The 22,883-nt window shown below is 36.5% G+C and overlaps 1 protein-coding gene across 2 annotated transcripts in view; it reads left to right on the top strand.

Moving 5' to 3' along the window:
• The window catches only part of KLHL4 (kelch like family member 4), a 154,815-nt gene that overhangs the window by 93,572 nt on the left and 38,360 nt on the right, over window positions 1-22,883 (top strand). The window contains exons 6-9 of one of the 2 annotated variants that reach the window (XM_077887544.1): window positions 13-199; window positions 18,592-18,816; window positions 20,435-20,597; window positions 22,529-22,741. In XM_077887544.1, the coding sequence (XP_077743670.1) occupies window positions 13-199; window positions 18,592-18,816; window positions 20,435-20,597; window positions 22,529-22,741 (788 nt within the window). The remainder of the gene's footprint in view (window positions 1-12; window positions 200-18,591; window positions 18,817-20,434; window positions 20,598-22,528; window positions 22,742-22,883) is intronic. The other variant, XM_077887545.1, reaches the window with a different exon arrangement.

Below are 22,883 nucleotides of genomic sequence, written 5' to 3'. Positions count from 1 at the left end.
ATTACTTTTCAGTTACTGGTGGATCTTGAAAATAGCTCCATGTTTACTGGTGATCTTGAATGTCAGAAGCTCCTAATGGAAGCTATGAAGTATCATCTCTTACCTGAGAAAAGACCTATGATGCAAAGCCCTCGGACAAAGCCTAGAAAATCAACTGTAGGGGCACTTTATGCTGTGGGAGGCATGGATTCTATGAAAGGTAACAATAATGATTAGAAAGTAATATTCAAAAAAGAAGACATATTGTCAACACCCCCAAGTTTTGAAGATGGCATTAAAGGCATATTTAAATTTGTGCATATAAAACTCAATTTCATAAATAGCATACTTTATGAAATTTTGCAAATTTCTTTTTTTACCTTATGGGATATAATCCTTTAATTAATGTTACCTCTTACTAGGTACTTTTATTTTATGGCAGCAATTTTTAAATTTGAGTACGTGCTTTGCAATATAAGATGTTTTCAGGGAAAACTTACTTCAGGTTTATCATAATTGGAAGGGTTTAGCAAATTTGTATAGAAAGCATATTTGTTGTTAGAAATAGAAGAGGGGCTTTGCTCCAAGTTCCTGTTAGATGCTCAAGGACTCATTACAAAGAATCTTGATGTATTGATGTTACGGAATAAAAAACTAGTTCCAAACTCAGGTTTGGCTGCTTTCCGTGTGAAAATCAATATCCAGAGACAAGTAATGGTGGGAAAAGAAAGAATTGCTTTATTCAGAAAGTTACAATGTAGGAAGATGGTGGACTAATGTCTCCAAGACCACCTTTCCAGTCAAGATGAACCCAGAGGGTTTTAAAGGAGAAGGTTTGGGAAATGGTTGGGACTGAGTGCGGGAGAAGCTGGTGCTCAGGCAGTTAATCATATGTCAACATGACCTTGAACAGACTTGCTGGCATCAGTGGCAGCTATTTTCAAATGTGATCAGGCCTTATCTTTTGGGATAGTCTGGTTCTTCATTCCTTAAGGCCAATGATCTACAAAATCTCAAGGAAAATAGGTTGACTCTATTATAAACAAAGGGACACAGGTCAATAAACAAGGAGTGCATAATCTTGAAGTAATTTAACCCTTAAGACCAGCAGGAGTGCTATTATAAATCCCTGTTGTCAATCCTTCATTCCTTTCTATGGGATATAGGTAGAAGTCCATCTTCTGTAACTGCTCCAAACTGAATTAGGACAGACTATGGCTTTGGAATGGAAAAATTTGATATAGTGCAGGACGTAGTTTTTGTTACCTGGTTCTCATGGAGGGAGTATAGAGGTGGTTTCTTATCCCGTAGCTTGCATATTTTTCTACATTGTTTGACACTACATGGCATCATTAATTTTATCCCATAGTCTAAGGACTAGTAACAATAGAGTTAAGTCAAATTTTATCATTCCCTCTAAAATTGATCTGATACCAAAATAATAGATCAGTATAAAAGAAAAAGAGATCAGTAAACCAGTCCCAGCCACCTTGGAAAAATGAAATGTTGTGAGCAAAGGCCTATTGCAGCCAAGTGGCTTGCTGCCTGATTTTGTCCCTCTGGGTTCTTACTTCTAAGGAGGAGTTAATATAGGTACAGAAAGTGGTATTAGCTATTATATAGACTCTGGCTTGTGCAGCAAGCAATTAAGAAATTAATAAGAGGCAATTCTATGGAAACAAAAACAAAGGTTAATGCTTGGAGCAAATTGTAAACCCAATATCAGAGTCCCAAATGCTCCCAATGAGAGGACATTTAGATGTCAGGCTCAAAGCATCCTCAGATGGAGTGGGAGTAAGCACTGGCAATCTGGTAGATTTTTATGGTTTGTAGTCCAAATGTCTCTGGTGGTTTTTTTGAGTGGCCCATAGAGCAACAGGCATGAAGATTGACTATATATGAGCTATTGTGCCAATTTCACTGAAGTTTCTCTTGAGTTGTCTAGCTTCAATTTACAGGGCTTCAAGAAAAAAGGCAGTTTTAGTTCTTAATTAATTTTAAGACAAGAGAATAGGAGAAGATTGGAAACCTTACTTTGGAGAGTCACAGACAAATATTGGAAGAAACCAGAACTTAGTTCCAGCCCAGGTTTATAAGCAAATAAACTCTCAAAGATAATTATTCAGACCTAGAATCTACATCTATGAAAGTGTGTTATTGAAATATAATTTTTCTCTCTAAAGTCACCCTCATTCCTGTCAAAGATAGTCAAATTAAGACTGATTTGTTTGTAAGATAAGTTTAGTTTTAATAAATTTAATTAACATTTTACGTGATTATTTACATAAATACAGCAAGAATAGTGATTGACAATAGAGATTTTAAAACCTGCTTTGCCAGAAGTTTTTACAAGGAATTTTAAATTAAACTTCCAATAGCCTCTCAAGGCCAGAAGCCAGGTCAAATATATGCCATCAGATTTGCCTACAATACCTGCAGATTTGGCTGAATTCTTCTCTTCCGGAGGTCTTGGAAATATATTGAGGTTCCTGCATCTTCCAGGAAGTGACATTTCTGACTCACCTGGTATGACTGCTGGGAACTCTTTAAGCAAGGTACCAGGCCAACATCTCCAAGGGACTTTATTGGTTCCATATAGTTCACCTGAGTTCCTTAAAACGATCTAGTTATAACTGAATCTTTGCGTGTCTTTCTTAAATATGGCATTCCACTTAAAGCCTTGGTAAAATAACCGATGTTTCCAATGGTGTCTTGTTAAAAGAGCATCAATTTTCATTGAATATATGCAAATAATGATAATTGCCATGAAAGAAAGAATACTGATTGACAGTTTCCAAATTCCTCAGGGATCAGGTAAGGAAAAATTAAGTATTTCAGTTTGTTTACAAAAGAATATTTTCGTCAAATTTCTATAAGTCATAGATATCTTAAGAGAAAAAGCTTTCTTAAATTTGGGAGAGCAAACATTAGAGAAACAGCAATGTTTTAAATAAGAATTATAAAAATATAATCATCTTTTAAAATTTATTTAGTCCCATGTTTTTAATTCTTGTTCTGTTTGGATGCAGTTTTTCCATTAGTTCTGGAAATTGTTAGTTTAGTTTTATGATCTTGAAAGTATCAGACTTGTGTCTGTCAAAAATCCTTTTCATGAATCTCCTTGAAGTTGAAATGTATTTTGCAAGAGCATCAGAATAACTGAAAATGACAAAAGACTCAAAAATCGCCATGTTTGGGGGATCCCTGGGTGGCTCAGCGGATTGGCGCCTGCCTTTGGCCCCGGGGTACAGTCCTGGAGTCCTGGGATCGAGATCCGCATAGGGTTCCCGGCATGGAGCCTGCTTCTTTTTCTGCCTGTGTCTCTGCTTCTTTCTCTCTCTCTCTCTCTCTCTCTCTGTGTGTTTGTGTGTGTGTGTCTATCATGAATGAATAAATAAATCTTTAAAAAAATTCTTTAAAAAAATTGCCATGTTTAAAAATCTGATAAGACTTTATTATAATGTGGTTGACAAGGAAATCCAGTTATTTCTGTGGCACACAATGTTTTACAAATTAGAATTACATGTAATGACATTATATCAGGACATATTAAAACTTTAAGAATTTTACATAACTTTTAGAATCATCGTAACATCTACACACATAATATAACTTCATAAAATTAATCATTGTTTGACAATGCTTCCAATGTAACTTAACATACCAAATAAACAAACCTAATTAGTCAAGATTATTTAGAATTTGAATTTTTAGGAAGTTTGTTAAGAACCTCAGAAGATTCTAAATGGTATGCCTAAATAGGATCATAGGTCACTATAAAATTTTAATACTTTATCATGTATTTAACCAAGGTGACAATAAAAGATCCCAAAGGCAAAAACAGAGGGTTACTTGGTTGTTAGCAAAACAGCTTCTTTAAATATTGAGAAGATTTAGTAATCAAAGACCTAATAAAAACAGAGAAACCTTGTTTTTCTGGGCAGATAAAGATAAAATAGCTTGTTTATAATTTCTTATCAAGAACAGACCAAATATAAAAGAAGCTTTTGTCTTTTTAACAAAGTTAAGCCAATTTCCAGAGAAAAAAACAAATTCCAATCTTATATCAGGATATTTTAAAAATCCATTTCTTCCAATCTTAGTGAGTCCTGACCATGCATAGTTTTTCCCAAAGATTCCCCTTTATAACCTTCCTACAATTTCTTTTTTAACTCAAATTATTTCATAAGCCTCACCTCTCTATAAATAGCCAATCTCATTTTGGGAAAAAATACTTTCTTTCCCCCAACAAAAATGCATTTTATTCCTCATACCTTTCTTATACATCTCCTGTTTTCCTATATACAGTTACTTTCCTTATCATTTCCAGCAGTCTCAATTCCATTCATCAGAACTTTAACTCTTAGAAGCCTTTCTCCAGTGAAAACTCAGTAGTAACCAACAAATTGTGAACTATTAGACCAGAATTATTTAGGTTGGTATATTTGTGAATACATTTTATATTTTATAGGAATGTGATTTTTTATAGTACAACTTTTTAATAAAGCATAAGACATAGTTATTAGCAGACCCAAGTATATTTAGTTTTCTGTAATAAGAAGCCCAAATCAGATAAACCTGTATTTAGTAATTAATGTTAAACAATTAACATATTTTTTCTTATTTTGTAAAGACTTGAATATCCTAAGAAACTAAGCCAATTTATTATTTAACCTAACAAAACTTCAAAGTTTCAGGTTACTGAATATTTTGGAAGCTATTTAAAATTTTATTTGTACACCCTTTTATCTATTCAACCTACTTATTGTCAACATTTACCCACGTAAACTTCATTAGATAAAAATCAGTCATTATTTTAGGTCATTTTGTCAACAAATTGCAACAATTACAACGTGAATTTAATAAATTCAGGTAGAATAAAAGCTAATTATCTGTATTATATTTGATGATGATAACTCCAAAAGATATGTCTATTTTATTTATTTATTTATTTTTAAAGATTTTATTTATTTATTCATGAGACACACACAGAGAGAGGCAGAGATATAGGAGATGTTTGGAAATACACAGTCACCATATCTGGGCAAGGTGGGTGACTGTTGGGTAGTGGCTGAATGGGAGGTAGAGTTGGACCAGAATTCCAAGGATGTTCCTGTCTTTTTTTTAAGATTTTTTTTTATTTATTCAAAAGAGACACAGAAAGAGGCAGAGACACAGGCAGAGGGAGAAGCAGGCTCTCTGCAGCGGGTCCAATGTGGGACTGGAACCCCAGACCCCAGGATCATGCCCTGAGCCAAAGGCAGACACTCAACCACTGAGTCACCCAGGCGTCCTGATGTGTCTATTTTAATGAAGCCATCAATCTTGATTAGCTTTAATAAAAAAATACATCACACCTTTGTCCAGTAAAAGGTCAATTAATTTTTTCCCCACTGTCAATTTTATCGAGGGTTCTTGTGGGGAAATCTGAATTGGGCAGTTTAAGTCCAGGGGAGCCTTTGGGCCCCTTCCTGCTGATTTAGGAGTTGTTCCAGTTTGAATCTCATAAGAAGGTGGCTGAACAGCTTAGGGTGCTTTTTTTCTTCAATAGTGAGGATAGAAGGAGCAGGAGTCAATGAAGCTGAAGGTACCAAGGATGGTATAGGAGCCACTGAGTGAGAGGTATCCATTGTGGTAGAATAAAAGGAGGAGGGGGAAGGCCGAGGAAGAGACAGTAGGGGTGCTGCTGGCAAGGCCAGAGGCAGATTTTAAGTTTGGACTAACATTTCTCCATCTCTATTTCCTGTCTTTCTCTCCTGTTCTCTGCCTTTCAGCTTTCTGGTGGAGGTGGAGAAGCCGGGAGTGGGTAGGGCATTGGTTTTGATGTTTGTGTTTGGGCAGGTGGAGCTTGGATCTCCAGTATCTGACTGTATTCCTTCTCCTTTTCTTTATTATTCTGATTATTGGAAAAAAGGTCAGGTATCTTAGATTTTTGTCCTCTTTATCTCTCTGCACCATCAATTGGGTCCCTTCCTGTGAGGCATCTTTATTATGAAGTAATATAAAAGCCTGAATGTGGGGAATTTCATCCCATTTATCTGATCTCTGACAAAATAACTCTGATTTACAAAATGATATAATAATTTAGGCATTCACTTAATGGTGTTTTTCTTTCAAGCTCAAAACATACATATTCCCAGAAGCATTAACAATAAAATACCATTTTTTAGGATAAGAAATCACTCCAGTGTGTGATTTTTTTAAAAGATTTTATTTATTTATTCATGAGAGACACACAGAGAGAGGAAGAGACACAGGCAGAGGGAGAAGCAAGCTCCATGCAGAAGCCTGAAATGGGACTAGATCCCGGGACCCCAGGATCACACCCTAGGCCAAAGGCAGGCGCTAAACCACTGAGCCACCCAGGTATCCCCACTCCAGTGTGTATTATTCCATCCTAAAACAGACAAAGTACTTCTGAGACAGAGAAATTCCTTTCCTTCAAGGACAGATTGGTATGGAGTCACTTATGAGCCAATTCTCTTACCACTGGTACCAGAGATTGCCCCATAAAGGTTGAAATGGCTAAAAGCCTAGATGGCATAGAAAAAGGACTCCTGGATGCATGCCAGTGAACTGACTTGATCTGATATCTCAGCTCAAACAGATAAACAGATGCATGCTTCCTCTCCACCAACAAAAACCACAGTAGGCAGTCCATACCAGTTTGGAGAAGACAGGGAGCCTCCTTGAAACAAAAGGAGTTTGGGCAGCTGCTTGAGGAAATCTGTCAAAGTCTCCCACCCAAGGCTCACTAACCATGAGCAGATGGCTCCAACTATCATAGCCACTGGCTTGGGAAATAAATGCATACGTCCTGGCACTGTCTGAGCCAACTGCTCCACCCCAGGAATCCCAAGGGGGGTGGCGGCTGGACATATTGGAAGCACAAATCTTGACTAGTTCATCAAAATCTCTTACCAGATAAAGAACCATTTCCAAACACTTTTGGCCACTCATCACTTAAAAAAAAAAACTATATTTGAGAGAAAAGTAATGGTGGGAAGGGAAAATTGCTTTATTCAGGAAGCTAGAAACTTGGGAAGATAGTGGACTAATGTCCCTAAGACCATCTTCCCAGTCCAGTTGAAGCCACAGAGTTTTAATAAGGAAGTGTGGGAAATAGTGGGCTATGTGCTGGAAAAGCTGGTGCTCAAGCAGTTAATTGCATGTCAACATGAACTTGAACAGACTTGCTGGCATCAGAGGCAGCTGTTTTCAAATGTGGTCAGGCCTTATCTTTTCAGAAAGTATGGCCCTTCAACCCTCAAGGTCAATGGTCTGCAAAAACTCAAGGAAAGTGGGTTGGTTTTAGGACTCAAACTAGCAAACAATAAATGCATAAGCTTGAAATAAGTTAACCATTAAGACCAATTGGAAAGCTATTAACATTGATGAAAGATCGGAAATTTAAACCTGGAATAAGGTAATGATTTCACAAAAGAATTTTTTAATTTATTATTTATTTATTTATTTATTTATTTATTTATTTATTAAATTCTTTTATTGGAGTTCAAATTGCCAACATATACCATATCACCCAATGCTCATCCCATTACGTGCCCCCTCAGTGCCTGTCACCCAGTCACCCCAAGCCCCTGCCCACCTCCCCTTCCTCTAACCTTTGTTCGTTTCCCAGAGTTAAGAGCCTCTCATATTCTGTTACCCTCACTGATATTTTCACTCATTTTCTCTCCTTTCCCTTTATTCCCTTTCACTATTTTTTATATTCCCGAAATGAATGAGACCATATAATGTTTGTCCTTCTCCGACTGACTTATTTCACTCAGCATATTACCCTCCAGTTCCATCCACGTTGAAGCAAATGGTGTGTATTTGTCATTTCTAATGGCTGAGTAATATTACATTCTATACATACACCACACCTTCTTTATCCATTCATCTTTCGAAGGACAATGAGGGTCCTTCCACAGTTTGGCTATTGTGGATATTGCTGCTATAAACATCGGGGTGCAGGTGTCCCGGCGTTTCATTGCATCTGTATCTTTGGGGTAAATCCCCAGCAGTGCAATTGCGGGTCGAAGGGTAGTTCTATTTTTAACTCTTGAGGAGCCTCCAACGGTTTTCCAGAGTGGTTGCACCAGTTCACATTGCCACTGACAGTGCAAGAGGGTTCCCCTTTCTCCACATCCTCTGCAACATGTGTTGTTTCCTGTCTTGTTAATTTTCACCATTCTCAACTAGTGTGAGGTGGTATCTCATTATGGTTTTGATTTGTATTTCCCTGATGGCTAGTGATGCGGATCTGATAGGTCATTTGCAAATATCTTCTCCCTTTCTGTAGGTTGCAAATATCTTCTTCCTTTCTGTAGGTTGCTGACTGTTTCTTTTGCTTTGCAAAAGCTTTTTATCTTGATGAAGTCCCAATAATTCATTTTTGCTTTTGTTTCCCTTGCCTTCATAGATGTATCTTGCAAGAAGTTGCTGTGGCCAAGTTCAAAAAAGGTGTTACCTTGTGTTCTCCTCTGGAATTTTGATGGATGCTTGTCTCACATTTAGGTCTTTCATCCATTTTGAGTTTATCTTTGTGTATGGTGAAAGAGCATGGTCTAGTTTCATTCTTCTGCATGTGGATGTCCAATTTTCCCAGCACCATTTATTGAAGAGACTGTCTTTCTTCCAGTGGATAGTCTTTCCTGCTTTGTCGAATATCAGTTGGCCATAAACTTGAGGGTCCACTTCTGGACTCTCTATTCTGCTCCATTAATCTATATGTCTGTTTTTGTGCCAGTACCACACTGTCTTGATGATCACAGCTTTGTAGAATAACCTGAAATCTGGCATTGTGATGCTCCCAGCTCTGGCTTTCTTTTTCAATATTCCCCTGGCTTTTCAGTGTCCTTTCTGATTCCACACAAATCTTAAGATGATTTGTTCCAACTCTCGAAGAAAGTCCATGGTATTTTGATAAGGACTGCTTTAAATGTGTAAATTGCCCTGGGTAGCATTGACATTTTCACAATATTAATTCTTCCAATCCATGAGCACGGAATATTTTTCCATCTCTTTGTGTCTTCCTCAATTTCTTTCAGATGTGTTCTGTAGTTTTTAGGGTATAGATCCTTTACATCTTTGGTTAGGTTTATTCCTAGGTATCTTATGCTTTTGGGTGCAATTGTAAATGGGATTGACTCCTTAATTTCTCTTTCTTCAGTCTCATTGTTAGTGTATAGAAATGCTACTGAAATCTAGGCATTGTTTTTGTATCCTGCCATACTGTCGAATTGCTGTATGAGTTCTAGCAAACTTGGAGTGGAGTCTTTTGGGTCTTCTATGCACAGTCTCATGTCATCGGGGAAGAGGGAGAGTTTGACTTCTTTGCCAACTTGAATGCCTTTTAATTCCTTTTGTTGTCTGATTGCTGAGGCTAGGGAGTCTAGTACTATGTTGAATAGCAGTGGTGAGAGTGAACATCCCTGTCGTGTTCCTGATATAATGGAAAGGCTCCCAGTGTTTCCCATTGAGGACGGTAATAGCGGTGGGCTTTTTGTAGTTGGATTTTAGGATGCTGAGGAATGTTCCCTCTATCCCTACACTCTGAAGAGTTTTGATCAGGAATGGATGCTGTATTTTGCCAAATACTTTTCTGCATCTACTGAGAGGATCATGTGATTCTAGTTTTTTCTCTGGTTGATATGATTTATCACATTGATTGCTTTATGAGTGTTGAACCAGCCTTGCATCCTGGGGATAAATCACACTTGGTCATGGTGAATAATCTTCTTAATATACTGATAAATCCTATTGGCTAGTATCTTGTTGAGAATGTTTGCATCTGTGTTCATCAGGAATATTGGTCTATAATTCTCCTTTTTGGTGGGGTCTTTGTCTGCTTTTGGAATTAAAGTGATGCTGGCCTCATAGAACAAGTTTGGAAGTACTCCATCTCTTTCTATCTTTCTGAACAGCTTTTGTAGAATATATATTGTTTCTTCTTTAAAAATTTCATAGAATTCCCCTGGGAAGCCATCTGGTCCCCGAGTTTTGTGTCTTGGGAGGTTTTTGATGACTACATCAATTTCCTCCCTGGTGATTGGCCTGTTCAGGTCTTCTATTTCTTCCAGTTCCAGTTTTGGTAGTTTGTGGTTTTCCTGAAATGCGTCCATTTCTTCTAAATTGCCTAATTTATTGGCATATTGCTGGTCATATGTTTTTAACATCGTTTGTATTTACTTGGTGTTGGTGTGATCTCTCCTTTTTCATTTGTAATTTTATGAATTAGTGTCCTTTCTCTTTTGTTTTTAATAAGGCTGGCTAATGGTTTATCTATTTATTAATTCTTTCAAAGAACTGACTCCTGGTTTTGTTGATCTGTTCCACAGTTCTTCTGATAGCTATTTCATTGAGTTCTGCTCAAATCTTTCTTAAGTCCCTTCTTCTTCTTGGTGTAGGTTTTATTTGCTGTTCTTTCTCCAGTTCCTTTAGGTGCAAGGTTAGCTTTTTATTTGAGTTTTTTTCCAGTTTTTTGAGGGATGCTTCTATTGAGATGTATTTTCCTCTCAGGACTGGTTTTGCTGTATCCCAAAGATTTTGAACAGTTTTTTCTTCATTCTCATTAGTTTCCATGAATCTTTTTAATTCTTCTCTAATATCTGGTTGGCCCATTCATCTTTTGCAGGATGCTCTTTAAGTCTACGTTTTTGAGGTTCTTCCAAATTTCTTCTTGTGATTGAGTTCTAGTTTCAAATCATTATGGGCTGAAAATATGCAAGGGACAATCCCAGTGTTTGGGTATTGTTTGAGACCTGATCTGTGATCCAGGATGTGGTATATTCTGGAAAAAGTTCCATGTGCACTTGAGAAGAATGTGTATTCAGTTGCATTTGGATGGAAAGTTCTGTAAATATCTGTGAAATCCATCTGGTCGAGTGTATCATTTAAAGCTCTTGTTTTTCGGAGATTTTGTGCTTAGAATATCTGTCATTTACAGAAAGCGCCATGTTGAGGTCTCCCAGTCTTCGTGTATTCTTATCTAAGTATGTCTTAAAATTGGTTATTAATTGTGATATACTTTGCAGGTCCCACATTAGGTGCATTAATATTGATGATTGTTAGGTCCTTTTTTTGGATAGATCCTTTAAATATGATATAGTGTTCCTCTTCATTTCTTATCACAGTCTTTGAGATAAAGTTTAATTTTTCTGATATGAGGATGGCTACCCCTGCTCACTTTTGAGGACCATTTGAATGGTAAATGGTTCTCCAAACTTTCATTTTCAGGGCATAGGTGTCCTTAGTTCTAAAATGAGTGTCTTGTAGATAGCAAATAGATGGGTCTTGCTTTTTTATTCAGTCTGAAACCATTTGCCTTTTGATGGGATCATTTAGCTCATTCATGTTCAGAGTTACTATTGAAAGATATGAGTTTTATGTCATCATGATACCTATTCAGTCCCTGTTTTTGTGGATTATTTCCTTGGGCTTCCTCTTTCTTTTACAGTGTCCCCCTTAATATTTCTTGCAGAGCTGGTTTGGTGGTCACACATTCTTTCAGTTCCTGCCTATCTTGGAAGCTCTTTATCTCTCCTTCTAATCTGAATGAGAGCCTTGCTGGATAGAGTATTCTTGGCTGCATGTTCTTCTCATTTTGAATATATCCTGCCACCCCTTTCTGGTCTGCCAGGTCTCTGTGGAGAGGTCTGCTGTTAACCTAATACTTCTCTGCATATAGTTTTGGGATCTCTTGTCTCTTGCTGCTTTAAGGATTTTCTCTTTATCTTTGCAATTTGCAAGTTTCACTCTTAAATGTCAGGGTGTTGTATGGTTTTTATTGATTTTAGGGGGGGATCTCTCTATTTCCTGGATCTGAACACCTGTTTCCCTTCCCAAGTTAGGGAAATTCTCAGCTATGTTTTGTTCAAATACACTTTCTGGTCCTCTCTCCCTTTCGAAGCCCTCTAGAACCCCAGTTAAACGTAGAGTTTTCCTTCTGAGGCTGTAATTTATTTCCCTTAACCTTTACTCGTGATCTTTTAATTTTCTCTTTTTTTCCCCAGCTTCCTTCCTTGCCATCAACTTGTCTTCTATGTCACTCACTCGTTCTTTTACCTCATTAAACCTTGTCTTAGGACCTCCAGGTTGGATTGCATCTCATTTAATTGTTTTTGAATTTTGGCCTGATTAGATCTAAATTCTGCAGTCATGAAGTCTTTTGAATCCTTTATGCTTTTTTCTAGATCCACCAGTAGCTTTATAATTGTGCTTCTGAATTGGTTTTCTCTCCTTGAATTGTAATCCAAATTCTGTAACTCTGTGGTAGAGAGTATGGTTTCTGATTCTTTCTTTTGTGGGGAGTTCTTCTTTCTAGTCATTTTCCTCAGTGCAGAGTGGCTAAAAACAAGTAGTACTGGAAAATGAAGAAAAAAAAAGAGAAAAAGAGGGGAAAAAAAACAAAGAACAAAGAACAAGAATAATAACAACAATAAAAAATAAGGAGGGATATCCTGTGATTCTATATACTGTATGTCCCTCGACTTCCCCTGGAGCTTTCCAGTGCTGCTTGGTCAAGAACTTACTTGTTCCCTGTCCTTCTAGCTGGTCTTCTGGGGAAGGGGCCTGCTGTTCTGATTCTCAGGTGTGTACACCTGGGGGAGCTGCCATGCCCTGTGCCAGGTGCAGGGCTCAGTGGGAGATGCTTATCCTGTGAGGCCCCTGTTCCCAGATGGCCCTGCTCCATCCCAGGCACAGGGTGACATCAGGAGGAACAACCCCACTGGCGGCAGCCAGCTCTCCAGTTCTGGAGTCAGCTTTTGCAGTAACTACCTCAGTCTCCCAGTCTGCACTGGCCTGGATACTCCGGGGGCGGGGGATGCTGATTTGCACAGCTCGGGGCCAACCAGCTGCAGGAGAATCCTCGCTGTCCTGTGCCCTCCCTGCCTCTGCCTGTCCCAAGGAGATCACAGGATCATGTTCTGTGTCCCCCAGTGCCTGGGCTCTGGGGCCTGTGCTGCTGCTATCATGCTCCCAGGGCCATGGAGCCCCCTCTGTGTGGAGCCCCTGCTTGAGCCGCTGCCTGAGCTGCTCCCGAGGTCTTGCCAGGCACACGCTCCAGCCCTTTACCACACTCGGCCTGCTGTCTGGAGCTCTCTCCCCCTGGGCATACCTCCTCTGTTAGTGACCCCAGGAACCTGGGGCGTTCCACTGCCCTTCCTGGGGTGTTTCCCGAGTTCCCTGAGAGCATCTTTCCATCCAGAAAGATTGGTAAAGTTCCTGCTTCTCCATGACTGGGCTTTCCTGTCCTGGAGGCACTCACCACCTGGCCTTAGCCTGGCTCCTCATGGGGCCCCTCCCCCACTGGATTCTATTTATTTATTTATTTATTTATTTATTTATTTATTTATTCCTTCCTTCTTCCTACTTTGTTAGAAGCGCAAAATCTTCTCACTGTAGCATTCCAGCTGTTCTCTCTTTAAATCTCAGGCCGAATTCATAGGTTTTCAGGATGATTTGAAAGTTATCTAGGTAAGTTGGTGGGGGCAGGTGACTTGGGGTCCCTACTCTTCTGCCATCTTGCCCACCCATTTTACATAAGAATTTCATCAAAGGGAATAGGAACAACTTTCTGAAGCCATCGTGTGTACCCTAAACCCTCTGACAACCTGCTTTTCTACATCTCTGCCTTTTTTGACTTGGTTTTTTAGTTTGTAGACCCACATTTCCAAAACAACAAGGCAAGGATTTTGTAATTAAGACTTGGGCTTGTAGAAATTAAATTCAACGGCTTAAAATCTGCCAAATCATGAATAGAAATGTTATTTGGTACTTTGTAGAAAATAATCCAAAAGTGAAAGTTCTGTGCCACTGGAAACCAATTCTTTCATTTAATATGTGTAACTGGAAGTTGAAAGATGGTATAAGAAATAGCTAATTAATCATAAATCTATAAAACAATGGGATCCGTGGGTGGCGCAGCGGTTTGGCGCCTGCCTTTGGCCCAGGGCGTGATCCTGGAGAGGCGGGATCGAATCCCCCCTCGGGCTCCCGGTGCATGGAGCCTGCTTCTCCCTCTGCCTATGTCTCTGCCTCTTTCTCTCTCTCTCTGTGACTATCATAAAATATAAATAAATAAATAAATAAATAAATAAATAAATAAATAAATCTATAAAACAAGAACTTGCAAATGCAAGTATTTATAAAGTAGCAAAGTAGCTTCACAGAAATAATGCTCTTCAGAAAATAACAAATAGGGACAGCCTCGGTGGCTCAGCAGTTTAGCGCTGACTTCAGCCCAGGGCCTGATCCTGGAGACCCGGGATCAAGTCCCATGACAGGCTCCCTGCATGGAGCCTGCTTCTCCCTCTGCCTGTGTCTCTGCCTGTCTCTCTCTCTCTCTCTCTCTGTGTGTGTCTCTCATTAATAAATAAATAAATAAATAACCTTTAAGAAAAAAGAATGATTGAAATGTGAACCTATAATCCCCTTTATTCTGTTATCAGTTTCATATGGAAGGAACCAAGTTTCATTTGAGACTTCATTGGTACCTATTGTGTGGAGACATAAAAAGCCCTATGAATAGTTGTAGACAACTACAATAATAGTAAAAAACAACTATTTTTGAGTACCTAATCCTTCATTGGCATTTTGCAAACATAATCTGTAATCCTCACAGTAATGCTGCAAAATAGTATTGTAGTTTTGCAGATGAGGAAACTGAAGCTCTTGAGGTTACATAGCCAACCGAAGAACCAGCATCTAGAAACACTGGAGTTGGAATTTTTACTCAAATTATATGATCCTTTTTGCTCTACTACCACTATTTTAGAGGAAAGAGCAACAACAACAAAACTGACCTCTCTCTCTGAGAGTCTTAGAAACTGTTGAAAAGCCAGATGGAACATTTAAGGAGAAGAAAGAAAGGAAAGAAAGAAAAATAACACTAAGTGTAGCAAAACATTAAAGAAATAATATTATATCTATATAAGTCTATAATAATATATCTATATAAATCAATATTTTAATTAATATTTATTTAATATTATATCTATATAAATCTATAATAATATATCTATATAAATATTTTAATTCTTTCATAAAGCTTAAAATAGTTTAAATATGTGTGCTTTTTCTTACAGTGCGTTATTTCACTTTTTTATAGAAATTTTCTTAGATTTCACCTTTTGATGTTTGAGGAAGGCAGTACTTCTTCAGTGTTTAATTTTCTTTTTGACTCATACAGTTAACTTGGAATTAGTTGCTAAATACAGGCATCACACAAGTGGCTCGGGTTAACTATAATTCCTGCCATGTATATTAAAGGAATCATCAGAAAGTTGTAATTATAATCACAGAGTCAAAATTTTAAGATGGTCAAATAGTAAACTTTGGGCTTTTGTACATAAAGGTATGCAGTACCTTTTCATTTATTAAAACAATGAATTTTGAGAGTCAGTATGGCATGGTATAAATGAAAGACTAGCATAGTTATATTTAGATCATCTTGAAAATAGATGGAGAAAATCACTGAATCAGATATATTCACAACTAGAGGAACTATCATTTTCCCATCAAGTCTACAAAGTTAAGTTGGTTTTGTTTCCTCTTGACCAGAATATAAATGAAAGTTGAATAGGAACTTAGAGATGAATTGAAAAACAATAGTTGCAATGCTTTAGGGAAGAAGAGCTATCACAGAAAATTCATAAAAATGAGTCCTAAGGAGAGACATCAGTAAAAAAAAAAAATCTAATTTGAGTTTTCCTATCAAATATAGAGCTTATATAGTAGGCCAACTAGGGGATTTACATTTTGAGTAGTTGAAGCAAAAGTGGAGGTAGATAAATGAGCTGAAGAAATCTTCAGAATTCAAGTTAGAGAACTACAAGTCATATATGTTCACAGACAAAAATAAGTGGTGTGGGATATATTTATCTTTTATATTTAATCTAATGTCCAGAAAAAAATTAACTTGGCATAAAACAGACTTCTACATTCTTTTGTGTTGATCTTCTGTATACACTTGATTAATATAGCTTTGTACAATTTCCTGACTAATTACTTCACTATTAGTATTTCTATAATTTTAGTAATAGAGCAGGCTAATCTTCATTTCCTAATCTCTAAAGTTGTGTTTTGGTAAATTTCACTAATGAAAAGAGTTTGAAATAAAAAGTTAAAGTAGGAAGAAAGTGGATAGGAAGACAAATTTGGGAAGATTGGAATGAGAAAGTAGAAAGATATGAAAACATTCAGAAAAAAATGAACTGTTGACAGAGTGAAAGTTGATGTGAGTTTGTAGATATTCCAGTTTTAATAGTATCATCCAGAGTTATTTAGTGTAGAAAAGATATTCTTCTAAGTGATGTTATTTGATCTCTCAGTAATAAATGCAGTCAGTAGAGCAACTGTTGATTTGTAAAACAGTATTCAGCCAAATCCATCTATCATGAAAATCCAAACTCAAGACATAAATACTTACAGTTCACTATTCATCAGAAAAGATAAAAAATTACAGATAAAATTAAACACTCTGTTCACTAATCCAATATACCTAGAAAAACTTTTAGAAATAGCCATTGATACAATATATTTTGCTTAAATTTTGACTTAGTATGATCTCATACCATAGCATTATAATTTACTAGTATATACACTTCAGATGTAAACATATTTTTAGCATAACTAATGCTCCACATATTGCCCAGAAGAATAACAACTGAAAAGTGGTTTCTGCTTATTCCTATGATTGGCTCTATATATTTGTGATGAAATTCCCTAAATCTGGAATCCCTGGGTGGCTCAGCGGTTTGGCACCTGCCTTTGGCCCAGGGCGGGATCCTGGGCTCCCGGGATCGAGTCCCGCATCGGGCTCCCAGCATGGAGCCTGCTTCTCCCTCCCTCTCTCTCTCTCTCTTTCTCTCTCATAAATAAATAAATCTTAAGAAAAAGAAGTTCCCTAAATCTGTCTAAAGCTGTCTTAGGTACACTATTTGTATAAATAATACATCTTTATTTCCAACCTTGGTTATTAGCAACTTCCTTGTGTAATATCAACTTTTACTAAAAAAAAATAGCAACACCTATTGTGAATGACTGGTAAAAAGCATTGCTTACAGAAATGACAATTTATTATGTACTAAAGGAGTTAGAAGAATAACAACGTATGAAACATAAGCCAGCAGAAGGAAGGAAATAAAAATTAGAGCAGAAATAAATGATATGGAAATTTTAAAAAACCAATAGAACAAATCAGTGAAACCAAGAGCTAGTTCTTTGAAAAAAATAATAAAATTGATAAACCTCTAACCACACTTATCAAAAAGAAAAGAGAAATGACCAAAACAAATAAAATCACAAATGAGAGAGGTGGAATAATAATCAACACCACAGAAATACAATTATAAAGAGTATTATGGGAGACAGAACATAAAGACTCCTAACTCTGGGAAACGAACTAGGGGTGGTGGAAGGGGAGGAGGGCAGGGGGTGGGAGTGAATGGGTAATGGGCACTGAGGGGGGCACTTGACGGGATGAGCACTGGGTGTTATTCTGTATGTTGGTAAATTGAACACCAATAAAAAATTAATTTATTAAAAAAAGAACACCTTATTCAAAACTTTAATAAAAAGAGTATTATAAAATATTATATGCCAACAATTGTACAACCTTGAATAAATGGATAAATTCCTAGAAACATATAAACTACCAAAACCAAAATAAGAAGAAATATAAAACTTGAATGGACTGATAGCAAAGAAATTAAATCAGTAATCAAATTCTTTCAGTAAACAAAGTTCCAGGGTTGGATGGCTTCATGGGTAATTCTACCAAACATTTAAAGAAGAGTTAATACCTATTCTCACACTATTTCAAAAAATAGAAAAGGAAGGAAAACTTCCAAATTCACTGTATGAGTTCAGCATTACTCTGATAACAAAACCAGATAAAGACCCCACTAAAAAGGAAAACTGCAGGCTAATATTGCTGATTAACATTGATGCAAAAATTCTCAATTTTTTATGAAGAAGTGACAATTTGTAAAATTGAACTTGTATAAACACCCAAAGTTGATATCTCAGAACCGCACTATTAATTATAATAATTAATAATCTTAATCTATTTTAATCATAATCCTTCATTTTACCATCATGGAAAATTGTATGAATCAACACCATTTAAAAGGAATTTTCATTCTTGTTTCTTTAGTCACTTGTATTTTAAATGAACACACACGCTCAAAATTGAATAAAATAAAATGATATAAATTCATATATTGAATGACCATAGATAATTAAAATGATAATGGGTGTGTAAAGGGTGGGTAATAGATTCTAAGGTAATTTTTTGTTGAAAAGTATGTTAAACACTTGTGTTAGTAATACTAGAAGTATAGTATAGCCAAGAGACCATTACAAGGATACAAACCATATATATTAAATAAATTGCTTTATTCTGACTTTTCCATTTAGATCCAGTAATAGCAAAATATTACCTTTTCCTTGTTAGCCAGGTTAGAGAATCATTAGGCTACTTTAATTTGAGTTGCAATCACTGATTCTATGCTATAAATTATAGGTATATAAATATAACTTGAATGATGCCAATTAAAATTTTTATACAAGCGATTTTTCCATTGTTCAATATCCCTTTAAAAGGTACCACTACAATTGAAAAGTATGATCTCAGAACCAACAGCTGGCTACATATTGGCACCATGAGTGGCCGTAGGCTTCAGTTTGGAGTTGCAGTTATTGATAATAAACTCTATGTCGTGGGAGGAAGAGATGGTTTAAAAACTTTGAATACTGTGGAATGTTTTAATCCAGTTGGCAAAATCTGGACTGTGATGCCTCCCATGTCAACACATAGGCATGGCTTAGGTAAGAGCTTACGGTTGTATAGTTTCTAAAGAATGTGTCGTTAGTAGAGCTTTTAAAGAATTAAATACAGTTGCGTATTATTGGGATTTTACTTTAATTCCATAATGGTACAAATACAGTATAATATTAGTTTCAGGTGTACAATCCAGTGATTCAACAATTCCAAACATCACCCAGTGCTCACCTTAGTGCACATTATTGGGATTTAGCCAAACCCTTAGTCAGAATGTCTCCAAAATGCTGAGAAGGTTAAGCAAATGGTAAAAGCTTGTGAAACTTTTTTCTTGTTTCAGATATCATATATGCTAATCTTACATCCCTTCAAATGTATTTTAAAGGGTATCAATTTAGGAAGGATAAAAGTTTTATGAGGAGTACACCAGTGAGGAACATAAAACTACAATAGGGAGTTTTCTTCTAAACTAAATTTGGGGGGGGGGGGAGCATTTGATAATGGAGAGACATTGTGTTTCTAATTTGATGAACTGTGTCCCTTCCCATAAGAGGCAAATATGTATTTCAGCAAAAGCCTTGGGATACAGGTCCAAGGCAGGAATATTAAGAAAAAACTACTTTAATTGAGAGCAACTTATACTTGAGCCAGAGATTCCCAAGAAGTTTAAGAAAGATGAAGTGGAGATTTCTCAAACAGTTGGGAACTTTGATTCTCCTGAATATTTGTCAAGGTACATTTTTCTTCATACAAGTCTCCACAAATTTTCAATATCATAGAGTTTGTTGTAAAAGCATAATTTCCTTATTTTTTTAAGAACTGACTTACACACACACACACACACACACAAAGAACTGACTTACACAGCTAAAAAGTGGCAGATTCAAGACTGGTATTGTTTTTTCCAAAAAAAATATTTAAAAACTGTCTATGTCAAATGATAAACTATATAATTATTCAGCTCAGTTGTGTCAATGTGATTCCTAGACAATGTTTAGAAAAAGAATCTCACAGAGAAATGACAGCAAGTTTTCAAAATCTAATTGATATTACCAAGAAAGTAGAAGTGAAGAATTTATACCACTGTGATGCTGATTGAGATGGTGGAAAAGACGAGTTATGTGAATTCCCAGAGAATCAGTTAGATAGGGGCTACTCATAGTATGTAATGGAACAAATTTCTAATTAAACCTCAAAAAAGTCCCTGTTTATTTTGTTATCTCCTGGGAATATTTTTATTACTATAAAAAAAAGCAGGGATTGGAAAGGCCTACCACAGTTAGTCTGCAATTCTATGAATTATCTAAAGGTCAGTATAGATGTCTCATCTATCCCTTATATTTAAAAAACTGATGTCAAAAAGATCCCCCAAAAATTAGTTTTCATTTTCTATTACATCCCCAGAAATGGTGTGTTCCATTACTTCCTTTAACTTCAGCATTACAACAATGATACCCTCCCATGATACAGTAGCTATTTCTGAAAATTTCTTAGGGTTAAGAGACCATGTTTAGTTTCATATCAAGATTAGTCAATTATAATGTATATACAAAATAATTTAAGAAACAAAACTATTTTTAAGCAGCCAGTAGCTTGGAAAATGAAAAAAAAAACATTATGTGTGATATATCTAGGTGAGATCTCATGCTATTTTTAATCTTTTAGGTGTAGCCACACTTGAAGGACCAATGTATGCTGTAGGTGGTCATGATGGATGGAGTTATCTAAATACTGTAGAAAGATGGGACCCTGAGGGACATCAGTGGAATTATGTGGCCAGTATGTCAACTCCCAGAAGCACAGTTGGTGTTGTTGCATTAAATAATAAGTGAGTAAACCCAAACATGAATGCTCTTTACTCTGAGGTCATGTGGCACAACACTTCAGTGATATGATCCATTAATCAGTAAGCATTCTCAATGACCAGGACATTCTAGTAATCAGTAACAAAAGGCCTTTGTTGGAACTTTTTCTTCAGTATATAGAAAATGCTTGTCTAAATTGAATATTTAGTTAAATATTCTGTATTATCTTGCTACTCAAGCATAGTCCTCGGATGAGCAGCATCAGTATTACCTCAGATCTATTTATAAATGCTGAATTTTAGCCTCAAACTAGACTTCATGAATCAGAATTGGCATTTTAAAAATATCCTCAAGTGACTTGTGAGCATATTAAATCTAAGAAGTGCTTTTATAGGCAAAAAAGTTCCAATTTTACCCTTGAGAAGTTACCATTTTTTTACATCATGACTTACTAAATTTTGGTTAGTCTTATATTAAGGCAAGTCTTTTTATTATTCTTTAAAGAGTTAATTTATTTATTCATGAGAGACATAGAGAGAGATAGAGGCAGAAACACAGGCAGTGGGAGAAGCAGGCTCCATTCCATGCAGGGAGCCTGATGTGGAATTCGATCTCAGGTCTCCAGGATCACGCCCTGGGCTGGAGGTGGCGCTAAACCGCTGAGCCACCCGGGCTACCCTTATTCTTTATCATTCACTGTCCTGAGTGTTCAGAGTTCCCAACTTTATAATTACACCAAGGCCTATCTTTTTGAAACTTTCCCCTTCTTGAGCACTTGCCTATGAAAGCAAGGTAATATATTAAAATCCAATGACATTAAAGGTTGCTATGATCGTGAATTGCTGCTTATTCAAGGTAATTATGCCCTTTCTGAAAAGGTACCTTTGGAAACAATGACCAGCATATAAGAGGAACTTGAATGATGACAATTTCAGATGCTAGGATGGATCAGTGGCAGGAGACAGCTTTGTTTGTCTATACTGACTGTATACAAAGTCAATATCTCATCATGTAATTGGGCCCAGTAGAAATTTCAACACAGATGGTTTATAGTATCTTGTGCATGAAGTAGGAAATATCTATACTTAAGAAGTTACCCACGCTTACAGTGTCTTAGAGCTTAAAATACTCCAAAATTTGATTATCTTTGGCCTGACCTCAATGTAAGGTTACTTAGGAACAATCTCCTACTTATTACAGAAAAGACTGAAATCATCAAATTTAACTAACTTAATTTTTTTAATGACTTGTTATTATTGACAACTGAGCATGAAGGACAGTTACAAACATATGGTTTAGTAAATGTTTATTTTCTTTATTGATGCAGGACTACATTTAGATTAAAAATATTGCTCATCATAAGAATTGGCATTCTAAAATTTATGGGAGAAATGTGATAGCTAATATATCTTCTTAGGGAAAAGTCCAGTTTGTTGATTCTTTTTCCCTTAGTTGTTTATTAAGTTAGTCTTCTTAATGACAAATGTTTTTGATACTAAGTAAACCAGTTCATAAAAATAAGAGAGATTCTAATGCTAAGCAGTTGAACCAAGCCAAAATTATAAGGTTGCTGGAGTTAGTCTTTGGAAACATTCTACCTACCCTTTTCCTACTTTAATTTCCAGATTTATGGAGGTATAATTTACAAATACTGCCAATGCTTTTGATAACTCCTTTCTTTTTCTGTATTCATTTCTCATGAGATGTTTTAATCTATTTTTGTGAAACTTTCACAAAAATTATGAAGCCTGGGTGGTTCATAGACCTTGAAAAGTGCCTTTAGGTAACTATCCATTCGCAAACTGAGACCATCCACTACAAAATACCAAAGGAGTAATAAACTTGAAGTGCTTTGTACAGTATTTTTTTTCACTTTTATTTTATGCACAAATTGAAAATGTCTTAAACACACACACACACACACACACACACATTTCTGTTCTTTTTTTCCTAGGCTATATGCTATTGGTGGTCGTGATGGAAGTTCCTGCCTCAGATCAATGGAATACTTTGACCCACACACTAATAAGTGGAGTTTATGTGCTTCAATGTCCAAAAGACGTGGAGGTGTGGGAGTTGCAGCATACAATGGATTCTTATATGTTGCTGGGGGTCATGATGCCCCTGTCTCTAGCCATTGCTCCAGACTTTCTGGCTGTGTGGAACGGTAAAATGCTTCCACTTATGTATGTATGTATGTATGTATTTGGTTATGTTTTTCAGAATGAGAAAGACTTTTATGCGACCAGAAATTAGTCTTCCAGATAAGTGTTAATCCTCTCAGAGTTTTGTTTTGTTTTGTTTTGTTT

Source organism: Canis aureus, chromosome X, assembly GCF_053574225.1.
Source record: "Canis aureus isolate CA01 chromosome X, VMU_Caureus_v.1.0, whole genome shotgun sequence".
In the NCBI taxonomy this organism is placed as follows: Eukaryota; Metazoa; Chordata; class Mammalia; order Carnivora; family Canidae; genus Canis; species Canis aureus.
Note: the sequence above shows the minus strand (reverse complement) of the source record. Positions and strands in the feature narration are given on the sequence as shown.